Genomic DNA, 15,471 nt, shown 5'->3' with positions numbered 1-15,471 from the left:
TCAAGGAAATTCCTTTCCAGTCAAGAAGCCATTTCAGACTTGGCTTGCCATCTTTAACTTATAAACAGTAAATTTCTGCAGGCAATGAATAAGAAAAACTACCCAAACCATTGTCAGACAGGAACATGCACTATTCTAATGCAAGTTAATTGCAATTTATCAGGATAATCTTATGCTGAAAGTCTAATTTTATTAAATAAAAAGTGTGTATAAGAGGCCCCTACCCACATTTCACATATTAGTAAGATATTGTATAATTTGATCTAAATATAGTCTGTGTCTACATAATCCAGTGGATTACTTAGATATTATTTCAGAAATATCAATTAATCATGGTACTGAACACAGACACACACACAAAAAAAAACAGTTAACAAATTATTTGATGCTACAGGTTAGACGATCAAATTCTCTATTCACAAAAAAGTAAGACTTATGTCAACCCAAGCAGGAAACTGCCAGTTCTAGACTTCCATACTTTTTTAATCTTCAGCTCTATGGAATAAATAACTGAGGTCATGAGAAGACTTATGAAGGAAAAGACTTCCTAAGAGTTCCTTGCTGATTTTCTGTCTAACAGCTTGTAGTTCAGTTAGAGGATATGTAAAATGCTGAAAGAGGTATTGAAGGATCCTATGGCAGCATTCACTTCTCAAAGTGGCTTAGCTAGTGCCCCTGCTGCATTCATTCCACTGTCACTGCCTTAGTAATATATGACACAAATAATTTGCAACATAGAAGATTTGATGTAGATTGTGTATGGATCAACCTTTCTGGATTCAAAAACTTTAATTTATCATCTAAATATCACACTTTCAGTGAAAATTACTCAGCTTATTCAAAAGAAATGATAATAAGATATCAAGTGAAACCAGCAGGTAATTCCTTGCCATCCAGGAAACCTCGGTGATCAAAGAGTTGTCAAAGATATTCTGCACTATTGCCTAGTCTAGGTCATACGAGCGGCAGGAAGAATACATTTCTACACATGGAGTGTCGCTAGAGCAGGCTCGGAAGTAAGGGTTACAGCTTGCATCACAAAGACATGGTTGTTCATTCTGTAACTAAGCTTAGGCACTAGAGCATAATTACTAGTAAGATTCAAATGCAATGACTGCAAGCTAGATATAGTAAATGAATAACTGTCACAAATATTTTTGATTTTCTTCCTTAAGTGGAATGCTAACTGGTAAGCTCATTCACCAGACAGAATTCACTTTTTTGGAGCATCTCTAGTTGTTAGACTGTCAACATTATGAGTAGGTAATACATATTTTGATTATTACAGATTTCTTATGAATATTGTCACTGGCACTACCACCAAAACAGAGGAACACAGTACTGGTAAAAAAAGTAAACAATGCACAATGACTGAAAAAAAGCGTCTTAAAAAGACACAAGGAAATGTATGCAAGGAATGTAAAAAGGAACACAATACAACAACAGTAAAGTCTTGAATATGTCATTGTTTAACAAAACTGTCATTCAGTCTACAGTAATCACAAGAATGAAAAGTAACTCTATTCATACCAATTAAAAAATAATCACTGCTGATACTTCCAAATTTACAGTATGTTTATAATGTCAAACCATCACCATGATGCAACACAGTTGTTGTCAGTCAGATTAAAACCTAAACTGAATTTCTTCCAGAGAAAAACTGCTCAACAGTTTGTGAAAGCATCTACATCCTGCATCCCACAAATAGCATAGACCAATCATAGGCTAGTTATTCACAGGAATATGCCATATGCTACATCTTTCTATACACGATTAAATTTCTCCCACAGCAGACTTGACAGATCATTGTGGAGGCGATAAACCTGAGTAACAAACTATCACAGCCCCCCCCCCCCCCCCCCCCACTTCCTCCCTGAGCTGACAATTTCTCATAAAGTATGATCCTAAGCAGAGCCTAATTTTATGTTATGTGAATATAGTTCTTGGTTTTAACTAAACTCCTTGTTGAAGAGAGATTGCAACAAGGCTTACCACTGGCAGGTAAACAAAGTTGTTTGATTTCAATCCTTGGAAGTGTTTGACATGTCCCAAACCGAGAAAACAGATCCCACAGAGAGCTCTTGGGCACATTCACTTTTCTCCATATCTTATTGCTCACCAAAGTTCCTTCAACTGAAAAATTTGGGGTTTCACAAATACAGCAAAATCAGAATGACAAACAGACTTGAAGACTAGCTATCTCACAACTGACATGGCCAGACTTCATAAAGTCAGTGAGAAATCACTAAATGGCAAAGCAACAAATTTAGTTGTGGGACAGCAACGAATTAAACATTTCAAGGCCAAAACAAAATGCATGACTTCCACAAGTTTTCCCATCCCGACACACCTCCAGATGATGAACTAACCCCTAACATGTGTCACTGATGACCTCTTCGAGACTTGCTTTAGTATCTTGAGGTCACTGCAAAAAGCACTTCTGAGCCCACTAAAGTAATACATCAGCTGTGAAAGCGTATTTTTCCTGTCACTAGTGTATCCTAGACTTGGAAAAAACACATAATATGTTTGGCAACTCTGTGACTGTCAATTTACTTTCTTGATGGCACAGGATTCATTTGAAATTTTCTTGTCATTTTCACTGAATAATCATAGTGATTTGCACTTAAGTTGGATATCTACACTCCTGGAAAAGGAAAAAAGAACACATTGACACCGGTGTGTCAGACCCACCATACTTGCTCCGGACACTGCGAGAGGGCTGTACAAGCAATGATCACACGCACGGCACAGCGGACACACCAGGAATCGCGGTGTTGGCCGTCGAATGGCGCTAGTTGCGCAGCATTTGTGCACCGCCGCCGTCAGTGTCAGCCAGTTTGCCGTGGCATACGGAGCTCCATCGCAGTCTTTAACACTGGTAGCATGCCGCGACAGCGTGGACGTGAACTGTATGTGCAGTTGACGGACTTTGAGCGAGGGCGTATAGTGGGCATGCGGGAGGCCGGGTGGACGTACCGCCGAATTGCTCAACACGTGAGGCGTGAGGTCTCCACAGTACATCGATGTTGTCGCCAGTGGTCGGCGGAAGGTGCACGTGCCCGTCGACCTGGGACCGGACCGCAGCGATGCACGGATGCACGTCAAGACCGTAGGATCCTACGCAGTGCCGTAGGGGACCGCACCGCCACTTCCCAGCAAATTAGGGACACTGTTGCTCCTGGGGTATCGGCGAGGACCATTCGCAACCGTCTCCATGAAGCTGGGCTACGGTCCCGCACACCGTTAGGCCGTCTTCCGCTCACGCCCCAACATCGTGCAGCCCGCCTCCAGTGGTGTCGCGACAGGCGTGAATGGAGGGACGAATGGAGACGTGTCGTCTTCAGCGATGAGAGTCGCTTCTGCCTTGGTGCCAATGATGGTCGTATGCGTGTTTGGCGCCATGCAGGTGAGCGCCACAATCAGGACTGCATACGACCGAGGCACACAGGGCCAACACCCGGCATCATGGTGTGGGGAGCGATCTACACTGGCCGTACACCACTGGTGATCGTCGAGGGGACACTGAATAGTGCACGGTACATCCTAGACCGGCAAGGGAACTTGCTGTTCCAACAGGACAATGCATGTCCGCATGTATCCCGTGCCACCCAATGTGCTCTAGAAGGTGTAAGTCAACCACCCTGGCCAGCAAGATCTCCGGATCTGTCCCCCATTGAGCATGTTTGGGACTGCACGCGGTCTGCACGTCCAGCACGAACGCTGGTCCAACTGAGGCGCCAGGTGGAAATAGCATGGCAAGCCGTTCCACAGGACTACATCCAGCATCTCTACGATCGTCTCCATGGGCGAATAGCAGCCTGCATTGCTGCGAAAGGTGGATATACACTGTACTAGTGCTGACATTGTGCATGCTCTGTTGCCTGTGTCTATGTGCCCGTGGTTCTGTCAGTGTGATCATGTGATGTATCTGACCCCAGGAATGTGTCAATAAAGTTTCCCCTTCCTGGGACAATGAATTCACGGTGTTCTTATTTCAATTTCCAGGAGTGTAGTTATCAAAAAATGGTTTAGAGTCCAGGAAGGTTGTTCTATGCAGAAACTACAGCTAATCTCATCTTTTACAGTGCAAATTATCTGTCTTAGCTGATACTGGGGCAATGAGGGGGAGACAAATGCCCTGGTTGTTTGGTATCTGTATGATACTGTGGTTGCATTGCAAAGCAAAGGGTGCATCAATTTTTGGTTCCAATCTCAATGGAGAGAAGCTTTTTACTACTTCTGTGACAGATCTCTAGGCAGCCAGTTTGAAAATTAATAAGGAAATGTTAAGAAAACTCTGTAATTAAGCTCCTCACCACCTTCACTACCCAATTAGGGGCTAAGAGTAAAATGTACTGAATGCTTGACAATTTCTACTTTTTCTGCTTCTGCTGGGATAATTTTAATGTTTTGTGAAAATGAAATTGTGGCACAATCATTAGTTACCTGGGTTTCTTTACACATCCAACTGCCACATTTCCATACTACTTGAGTATGACACAGGACAGCACACAGACATACAGCATTTTGAAGTCCAGAGTGTGTAATGTCTTAATAATTTGTGAAGATTTAGGCAGACGTGCCTTACAAATATTCTGTGTTACATTAAAATAGACTTCCATTTTAAAGCCACATCAAAAATATATTCCCTCACATATATGACAATGCCTAGGCAGTTTATCAATTACACAGTTGTAGAAAGTGGCTGGTTTGGAGTTAACAAAGTTGTCAAGCCAGGTCTAAAGTGCATTTTCGTTCAACAAGGAATTTGATAAGAAGCAATAAAGATAAATATTTGGGGCCACCAGATCAGAAAAATAAGTGCAAGGAGGGATAACTTCCCAAACAAGCTCCTGCACAGCTTCTTTTGTCAAATCAGTAGAGCGAGAGGCGTGATATTGTGCAGCAGCAACAGCTGATGCAATTTTCTTGGTAGTTTTTCTTAGACCATGACTGAAAGGCATCTCAGTTGCTGGCAACAAACGCCAACTGCAATGAATAGCAATTCAGAGTACACAATATCCTTTTTGTGCCACTAGATGCAGCATATTTTCTGTTCGTACTGCCCTAAGCTTGAGGCGAGATCTTTTGTTAGGGCTCTGCTGTTAATTTCTCCTTATGAAGTTAACATACAGACATCACAATTTGTCATCAGCATCTGTTGCTATGAATTAGACTATGCAGTACTCCTGCACCCAACTTCTGAATCTCGTCCAATGAATAAAAATGTTGCACAAAGGTTAAATGATTGCAGTTCATCACATTTGCCTTTTAGTGGGACTTCCTGAATGTGGAAAACCATTAACATCTGAACACTTCTCCTTGAAATGAGAAAATGATTTTCTGATGTGATATCTGTGATAACAATCAACCCAACTATGGCACACATTTTTAACTACCTCTGCTGCCTTTATCCCTATATTACATCAAAAGTGCACACTGCGTCATAAATTTTAGCCCTCTTCCACTTGAGACTCTATTTTATAATGCTTAAACAACATTCATAAGATTCAAATATGCATAATTCAATATGTAACTGCAAGACAAGTACTAGACCAAGTAAGAAATGACAATTTATAAATACACTCACAGTGAGCTATGAACCAACAAGCCAAAAATAAAAATCACGGACTTATACATCAACCCAATTCTGTTTCAGGCAACATTTAACAGTGATGGTAGTTTACAGACTTAAGTATTCTTCACAACATATGCTGCATGAGCAAACTCCACACCGATGTGCTGCTGCATGGTGTTCACTCTATATATCAAAGTTACTTTGTGCAGAAAATCAAATAGCAATAATAAAAAATTTTAGTGCCCAAAGTGTGATCATCTGGGTGGATGCTGGCTGGAGTCTGGCGGTCATTGGACAGTGGTCTGTGATTGCTGCATTAAAAGAAAATTCTTCAGCCTATTCAGTTCTGATCTCAAACTCTTTTGCAGAAATGTTTCTGGAAGCTTTTGCTATGCTGATGGGTTAAAAAGTGAAGCAAATTATGTTTGAGGTCCCATCGTCTAACAGACAAGAGTTAATGCAGTTTAAAAAACAAAGGATGAAGTGGACTCAAACTTGCAACTTTGCATAGTCTGTCAGTAAACTCATGAGCGAGGAGTGCTCTTGGTCAGGGAAGTGGCTTTCCTGGAAGAACCCTGCAAATGCGCTACAGACACACCCAAAATCAGTTGTTCATCTCCTGGTCAGAAGAGTAGTGCAGCTTGTGGTCATTTATGTTGTTCTGTTATCAGTGTTAATTCAGTTTGTATATTTTGTGATATACTTATTCAGAAATGATAGATACGCATACTACATCATAAGAAAATGGGCACAATACAAAGAAGAGGTATTTTCAGAGTAAAGAGCTTTCACTTGTTGCTGTAATAAGAGCTTGTGCTAAAGAGTTAACACAAAAAGAACTATTGGCTAATATTAACAGTCCCAAACAGAAGGCTGCAATTCATACAAAAGTCAGTCTTGCCAAGATAGAACACATAAGAAAGGAGCATGAAAATTATCCATATGGTTTAATGGAATTGCCAAGAACAAGCACTAAGAATTTTGGAATTTTATAGTCACCTTAAGTGAATGACTTGGCCTCAATCTCTGTGGTAGCTTGTCAGTAAGTTTTGAGTCAAAAACTGTCCTTTCCTAATACATGTTCCTTCAACAGCTAACCCAACACATGAAAAAGGTTTTGAGTTATTCAGAATGCTATCAAGTTATATACATAATAGCAATACTAACTTAACAATGCTCAGGACAAGGCACTAATTACTTTTGAGACAAAGCATTGAGTATATATATAACTATTTGCTTATATTATCAAACTGTGGCCTCTGAGGCTAGGTGGTCACACTCCTCTTGGCCACAGATTGGTAGTGATACTGCAGAATGCAGTAACTAAATATTATACTGGTGTCCCTTCTAATTTAAATAACAAGCAAAGTCCTGGAGGAATGATTGGAGGGATGGACATCCTTGAGCAGTTAATAAGCATAATGGACAAAAAATTAGTCATTCTCAGGAAACATCATGCTAACACCACATAACACTGCCTTAGTCCAGCAAAGAAGATTGTCTACAAGTTTCTTCAGGTACACAATATCCAGCTGAAGACACTGGTGATTAGATCCCACAGAGGTACTAAATTGTGAGGATGACTACTGTGTTCTACCTGCTATTCCAAATAGTCCCACACCTTTCTAGGCAATTAAGAGCAGGTGATTAAATAGGCCACTCAGGCTCTGTTAGGCTGCCTGAGTGTTTGTCAAAGCAGAAACATAAGAGTGTGGCCCTGTGAACATGGCTGTTGCCATCTTTGAATATGACAGTGTCCACAGCATACTCATCGTGGAGATGTAGAAGAAAGTGCAACAAATTCCTGTCGGGTTTGAAACTGATTGTCATTTAAGAGCCATGGCATTCATCTTCAACCATGTTGGTTAGGATCATTGTACAATCACTATTGCCATGCCACATTCCATTGCTGAGTTGTACAACATACATCGTAGGCACATAGGACATCCTGTGTTGATACACCAGCAAATTGGGCATCTTCATTCTCAATGTGGTATGGGAGGTCCAAAGGCAATAGCACTTATCTGTCATTCTGGGGTGCCTCCATGTCAGCCTAATTTGCTGTGCTGACTCTACACATCAGCTGGGACAAACACACTACTTCACTGCCATGACTTACATCAAAGGTGGAAGTCATGTGATTGCCCAACATATGATGACATATCCCTCTGTTTCTGCACATGCATAGTCTTACACATACCCACAATTTTAGAATTCTACACTTTGCATAATCAGGTGATCACTAAGGTCTTTAACCCACTCAAGATACAGTTAGCTGTGGATTTTCATGCTGACATGTGACATGCACCCACCCCAAGTACTCGATTTTGACCAGAAAGTTTTGCCTGTAATACAGTATAAAGCCATAAAGGGTTGTCGGTTATAGGAAGTGCCTGCTGAATTGATGCACATCACACCAATTTCATTCAAGCATTCTAGCAATATCTTGAGATGAAAAACATTGAATATCTTCCTCATAGTGGTCACCCCTAGCAAACAACAACAACCAATGACTGCTACACACAAATTAGTCTTCATATATACACAAAGAATCCACCAGAACTGTGTGCTGTTGTTGCTGACAGGATATGCACACGTCTCCACACAATTAATTTAGTCTGATGAAGTCAATTACAAACATCATAGTAGGATGTGAATAAGGGCACAAAGGAACATCTCAAATGGAACCTGGGTCAATGGAAATGGGTTCTCTTCATTGAAGAGTACAGGATTTGATGACACCTGACGATCATTATGGAAGATTGTGGAGGCAGCAGTGTATCAGTTCACATCTCAGGCATGCAATCCTGTGGATCCAGCAGAGGGAAGGGTGAATCACCATCTTTTAAGACAATAATGCACAGTCCCACCAAGTGCACCTTCTGAACACCTTCCTTCAGGAGCCAAGAATCAACTAAATGGAAAAGCCTGTGCAGTGCCTACTGAGGTGAACCTGATTGAGCTTACTTGGTACCAAATGAAACTTGCTATTGCACTGTCACAGGAACTTTCCCCACACACTGGCTGGCCATGGGGGATTTCCGTAGAAGAGTGCAATAGGGTTGAGCAGCATCTTAACCACCTTTTGGACAGTAAGCCATGAAGGATGCTTGAGGTAGAAAAACACTGTACTGAATGTTACCCATCAGCAGATTTTGATTTCAGTCATTTGCATTTTCTACATGACTGGATTTATTTTGGTTATTGTTTTGTTTTATTTCATAGTAAAATTATTGAATATAAAATTATTGATTGTTTCATTCTATTTCCTTTGAATCTATGGCCAGGTGTCTTTGCAGATATGCAAGTGGTGCAAAATTAATCGAACAACTGTGGATCCCTTAACCTATTTATGCGAAATGTATTACATTTATTTACGTTCAAGGCCATCTGCCAATACCTGTTGCAGTCACCAACAGTCTTCAAGTCTTCCCGCAACTCACTAGATTCTTCTGGTGTTTCTTCTTTCCTACAGACAAATGCACTGTCTGTGAACAGCCTCACAGAGTTTTTGATGTTATCCACTAGATCATATATACAGGGTGATTCAAAAAGAATACCACAACTTTGAAATTCGGAAAAGGAGAGCTACTCTCTTTCTGCTGTCAATTGAAGGAAGCTCTGAAATTTCATTTGGTCACTAGGAGCACTGTTGGCCACGTAACTTGACAATAGTTGTTCTGCGTGCATTTCGAACCAAGTACAGAGTTCAACCTCTCGATAAGTGGTGTATCACACATTGGTATAAACAATTCACAAAGAAAGGATGTTTGTGCAAAGGGAAAAGTTCCAGATGGCCATGCAAGAGTGAAGAAAATGTTGGCCGCATTCAGGAAGCATTTGTTTGCAGAACAGTTGTTCACAAACATACGTGGAACCGAACATTGATATAATTGTAGCCGCCAGTTTGTGCAAACGAGGAAATCTATCCTGAGGGAAGTGTCTGTAGAATTCCAAAATGTTTTTCTTGTTCTGAAATTTATCTCTGTATTCTCTGTCACACTGCAGGTCAATAATTTCTAGTTGCAGCTCAGGACGAATCTCTTCATTATTCGTCGAATATGGAGAGGAGAACAGTTCAAAATCACTGTCTAGTGCTGTCAGATCTTGAAAGCGTTGATCAAATTGTTCCTTAAAGGCAACTAAACTGTGAATAACGTTCACAGTCTTTGTGAACATCTTGCATGGATAATAATTTAGGAAAATGAGCTAGATTTCCTGTTTGCAGCTGACTCACCCAAAGTGTCAATTTCATTTTAAAAGCTCGTATTCGATCTATGAAATGAGTAATTAGCAGATCTTTACCTTGTAGTGAAATGTTCAAAGCATTCAGATGGCTAGTTAAATCTGCTAAGAACGTGAGATCACTTTTCCATGAAGGCTCTTTCAATTCAGGAACACACATGTTATTTATTTCCATGAACATATTTATCTTATCTAATAGGCAAAAAAATCGATTTAATAATTCGCCACAACTAAGCCAGCGGACCTCGCTGTATTAAGGCAGGCTACCGTACTGGCTTTCTACATCCTCAAGAAAGCTTTTAAATTGCCTGTGTTGCAGCCCATGCTTCCTTATATAATCGGTTGTACGAACAACAACACTCATCACATTTTTTAGAGCGATACTCTTCGCACATAATTTTTCCTGGTGGATCACACAGTGAATGCCCCTTATTTCATTCGGCACGGTCAGTTTTTGCATTTTCTCCTTCAACAGCGCAACGAAACCTGATTTTTTCCCCTATCATCGCTGGTGCACCGTCTGTAGACACTGAAACTAAAGAATTCCACAACAATCCTATATTTTCAACACTTTCTTCAACACTACTTAAAATATCATCTCCGGTTGTAGTGTTCTTCATGGCTACTACATCGAGGAGCTCCTCCCTCACCTGAAGATCTCTACTGACACCTCTAATAAATATGGCAAGCTGTGCTGTTCCAATGATATAAACACTTTCGTCCAGAGCTAGAGAATACGCCATAAAATCTTTACAGATATTTGCAAGCTGGCTCTGGACGTCGTCTGCCATGTCCTGTATGCGACACATAATGGTCATGTTAGATAATGGCACAATCCGAAACTGTTCTTGAGATGGACACAAATGTTCCGCTGCAACTACCAAACATTATTTTATTAAATCGCCATCAGTGAAGGGGAGCAGGGCTTTTGCTAAAAGCAAAGCAATTTTGTAACTCACTCTGAGAGCTGCCACGGTTGATTTTTCTTCGTCGTCCACATCGTCTTCGGATAGCTTCCTTTTAAGTTTAATAACTTCCTGTGCACGATCTGGTCCATCACATTTTCCACTTCCGTGGTCTTTCGCGTGGTACGACATATAATGTCGCGGCAAATTAAATTTCCTAAAAGAATTCAGCGTTTTGTGACATACTAAACATTTTGCAACACCATCTTTTTCTGTAAACCGATACAACTCATCCCAATGGGGGTTGAACTGCAAAAGCATGGTTGGGGTTACACAACGGCGACTTGACATGATTCTTAACCAGCGAAGTGACTGTTATCTGAGCTGATCGTAGTACTTTAAACGTTACACAGTCGGCGTGAATTCAATAGGCACGCTGCGGCCCTATTCAAGCGTGCGCGCGCATTTCCCCTCCCTCCCTACTCCGCGACCTTGCACCTGCTCCCGAGCACGTGCCTGAGCAGACGCGAGTACTCGTGCTCAAAACCGGCCAGTTGTTAAGCCCTGTACTAAACGGTATCAGATAGATTATATAATGGTAAGACAGAGATTTAAGAACCAGGTATTAAATTGTAAGACATTTCCAGGGCAGATGTGGACTCTGACCACAATCTATTGGTTATGAACTGTAGATTAAAACTGAAGAAACTGCAAAAAGGTGGGAAATTAAGGAGATGGGACCTGGATAAACTGAAAGAACCAGAGGTTGTACTGGGTTTCAGGGAGAGCATAAGGGAACAATTGACAGGAATGGGGGAAAGAAATACAGTGGAAGAAGAATGGGTAGCTCTGAGGGATGAAGTAGTGAAGGCAGCAGACGATCAAGTAGGTAAAAGGACGAGGGCTAGTAGAAATCCTTGGGTAACAGAAGAAATATTGAATTTAATTGATGAAAGGAGAAAATATAAAAATGCAGTAAATGAAGCAGGCAAAAAGGAATACAAACGTCTCAAAAATGAGATTGACAGGAAGTGCAAAATGGCTAAGCAGGGATGGCTAGAGGACAAATGTAAGGATGTAGAGGCTTATCTCACTAAGGGTAAGATAGATACTGCCTACAGGAAAATTAAAGAGACCTTTGGAGAAAAGAGAACCACTTGTATGAATATCAAGAGCTCAGATGGAAACCCAGTTCTACGCAAAGAAGGGAAAGCAGAAAGGTGGAAGGAGTATATAGAGGGTCTATACAAGGGCAATGTACTTGAGGACAATATTATGGAAATGGAAGAGGATGTAGATGAAGATGAAATGGGAGATACAATACTGCGTGAAGAGTTTGACAGAGCACTGAAAGACCTGAGTCGAAACAAGGCCCCGGGAGTAGACAACACTCCATTAGAACTACTGACGGCCTTGGGAGAGCCAGTCATGACAAAACTGTACCATCTGGTGAGCAAGATGTATGAGACAGGCAAAATACCCTCAGACTTCAAAAAGAATATAATAATTCCAATCCCAAAGAAGGCAAGTGTTGACAGATGTGAAAATTACTGAACTATCAGTTTAATAAGTCACAGCTGCAAAATACTAACGCGAATTCTTTACAGACGAATGGAAAAACTGGTAGAAGCCGACCGCAGGGAAGATCAGTTTGGAATCCATAGAAATGTTGGAACACGTGAGGCAATACTGACCTTATGCCTTATCTTAGAAGCTAGATTAAGGAAAGGCAAACCTACGTTTCTAGCATTTGTAGACTTAGAGAAAGCTTTTGACAATGTTGACTGGAATACTCTCTTTCAAATTCTAAAGGTGGCAGGGATAAAATACAGGGAGTGAAATGCTATTTACAATTTGTTCAGAAACCAGATGGCAGTTAAAAGAGTCAAGGGGCATGAAAGGGAAGCAGTGGTTGGGAAGGGAGTGAGACAGGGCTGTAGCCTCTCCCTGATGTTATTCAATCTGTATATTGAGCAAGCAGTAAAGGAAACAAAAGAAAAATTCGGAGTAGGTATTAAAATCCATGGAGAAGAAATAAAAACCTTGTGGTTTGCCAATGACATTGTAATTCTGTCAGAGACAGCAAAGGACTTGGAAGAGCAGTTGAATGGAATGGACAGTGTCTTGAAAGGAGGGTATAAGATGAATATCAACAAAAGCAAAACGAGGATAATGGAATGTAGTCGAATTAAGTCAGGTGATGCTGAGGGAATTAGATTAGGAAATGAGACATTTAAAGTAGTAAAGGAGTTTTGCTATTTGGGGAGCAAAATAACTGATGATGGTTGAAGTAGAGAGGCTATAAAATGTAGACTGGCAATGGCAAGGAAAGCGTTTCTGAAGAAGAGGAATTTGTTAAGATCGAGTGTAGATTTAAGTGTCAGGAAGTCGTTTCTGAAAGTATTTGTACGGAGTGTAGCCATGTATGGAAGTGAAACATGGACAATAAATAGTTTGGACAAGAAGAGAATAGAAGCTTTCGAAATGTGGTGCTACAGAAGAATGCTGAAGATTAGATGGGTAGATCACGTAACTAATGAGGAGGTATTGAATAGAATAGGGGAGAAGAGGAGTTTGTGGCACAACTTGACAAGAAGAAGGGACCGGTTGGTAGGGCATGTTCTCAGGCATCACAGGATCACAAATTTAGCATTGGAGGGTAAAAATTGTAGAGGGAAACCAAGAGATGAATACACTAAGCAGATTCAGAAGGATGTAGGTTGCAGTAAGTACTGGGAGATGAAGAAGCTTGCACAGGATACAGTAGCATGGAGAGCTGCATCAAACCAGTCTCAGGACTGAAGACCACAACAACAACAAGAAGTGAAGAAACATGACTTCCACATGGGAGCTCTTGTCTACTCTCTTGGGATTTCACGGACGAATTGAGTGAGCTGTGTACCACAAGATCTCTGTTTACAGCACCCACGTTGATTTTTATAGAGCAGCTTCCTGTTCTTAAAAATATCATACTGCAAGAGTTAAACGTGTTCCATAATTCTACAACAGATTGACATGAATGACATAGACCTATAATAAAATGCATATCTGAGAACACTCCTTGGAAACAACAATGACCAGCACTTTTTCCAATTGCTTGGTATCCTTCTTTGCTATGACAACCTGCTGTTAGAAGGGGAGCAATGTCTTCCATGCCATACAGGTATGGCTTCCCTCTCACAGGTATCTCATCCAGTCCAGATGCCTTTTCACTATTGAGCAAATTTAATTGATTTTCTATATTCTGCAATCATTTGCCTCAATATCTGCCACTTCAGCATTTGTAGGATGAGTGAGAGGTGAAATCATATTACTATCTTCAGAAGTGAAATAATTTTGGAAGTCTGAATTCAGTATTTTGGTCTTTTCTCTGTCGTCTTCTGTTTTGGTACCTGTACGGTCACTGAGCAACAGAATAGATTTCAAACAGGTACTGAATTTATGTGCAAAGAAATCTTCTTAGAATATTTAGTTACATTGGTTTCAAAAATTTTTCTTTCAACGACAGCAAACGCTTCATGCATTGCTAATTTTACACTCATGTTGACCTCTTTTTATCTTTTGCCAACTAGACTTTGACTTTGATTAAATCTGTGATGAAGCTCTCTTTGCTTTCAGAGCAATTTTATAACTCGGTTATTGAATCATGGTGTTTCTTTCCTATCGCTCACAACATTGCTTGACACATATTGCTGTAAGGCACATTGTACAAGGTTTTCGAATTTTATCCATTCATGCTCCAAATCTTCATCATATTTAATTGTGGCTATTTAGACACACTGCAGTTTGTTTCCTGTCACTCTTGCTAAACAAGCTTTTCATAAAACAGGACAAGGTGTTCAATTTCAAAGGGCATGATGGGTCAGTTGAAGGTAAGAAGTGTCGAGAGCCCCTCGAGTACACTCTTCAGCCGATATAACTTTCTAATGGCTGTGTACTGACTGCACTATTTGCTTTCAGCTAGAAACAGTTTCAAGTACTGCCAGACTCCATTTTTATAATTTAACAATTATAGTTTTTATCCTAAAATTGGCACATTTTTCTGTGTATCCACACTGTTGAAACCATAAAAATGTTAATTTGTTCATTACTGACAACAATAATTATATTATTTTCCCAACAAATAATAAGATATGTAGGTTGTTTGGGAAACATGACTAACACGAGAGGAGAATAAGAGCTCATACCTGTAAATTGGTCGCACAAATTTCATACGTCCTTGTTCTGTCACGAAGTCCAGGGCATGCTGAATTTGTTCCTTCCACTTTCCTCTAATGCACAAACGTAGCCATCTTTAAAACAAGAACACATGCAGATTAGATGCAATCTCTCTTTCCTAATGACTTGCTGTTACAGAATACTGCACATTTAGTAAATATGACTGATCCTCAAGAATCTATGTGTATTTTTATTATGGCAATGGAAATTATAGGATGGAAAAAAAACTTACAAAAATGTTGCACACAGTCACACAGTTCAGATGAATTGCAAGTAGCACAAGGGTACGAAGGAGAATCAGCAGGTGCGTGTGAGTGTGCGTGTGTGTTTTGAAATTTATATTAAAAGAAAGAATACACAGTTACAATATCAAAATTAAATATCATGACATTTGTTTGTCTTTCAGTGAAGTCTGCCATTAGATGTCAATAGATGTGCAGCGTCACTTTGAAATGGCTAGTGTGTGTCACAATGGAGTCAAAATGAAAAAGACCTTTTGGTTTTCTGATAGTTTCTCATTTG

At 40.4% G+C, this 15,471-nt stretch overlaps 1 protein-coding gene across 1 annotated transcript in view; it reads right to left on the bottom strand.

Annotated features, from left to right (window-relative positions):
- Nucleotides 1-15,471, bottom strand: part of LOC126191242 (leukotriene A-4 hydrolase) — a 126,972-nt gene that overhangs the window by 11,207 nt on the left and 100,294 nt on the right. Inside the window, exon 12 of the mRNA XM_049932052.1 lies at nt 14,919-15,023. Within this exon, the coding sequence (XP_049788009.1) occupies nt 14,919-15,023 (105 nt within the window). The remainder of the gene's footprint in view (nt 1-14,918; nt 15,024-15,471) is intronic.

Source organism: Schistocerca cancellata, chromosome 6 (genome assembly GCF_023864275.1).
Source record: "Schistocerca cancellata isolate TAMUIC-IGC-003103 chromosome 6, iqSchCanc2.1, whole genome shotgun sequence".
NCBI classification, from domain to species: domain Eukaryota; kingdom Metazoa; phylum Arthropoda; class Insecta; order Orthoptera; family Acrididae; genus Schistocerca; species Schistocerca cancellata.
Note: the sequence above shows the minus strand (reverse complement) of the source record. Positions and strands in the feature narration are given on the sequence as shown.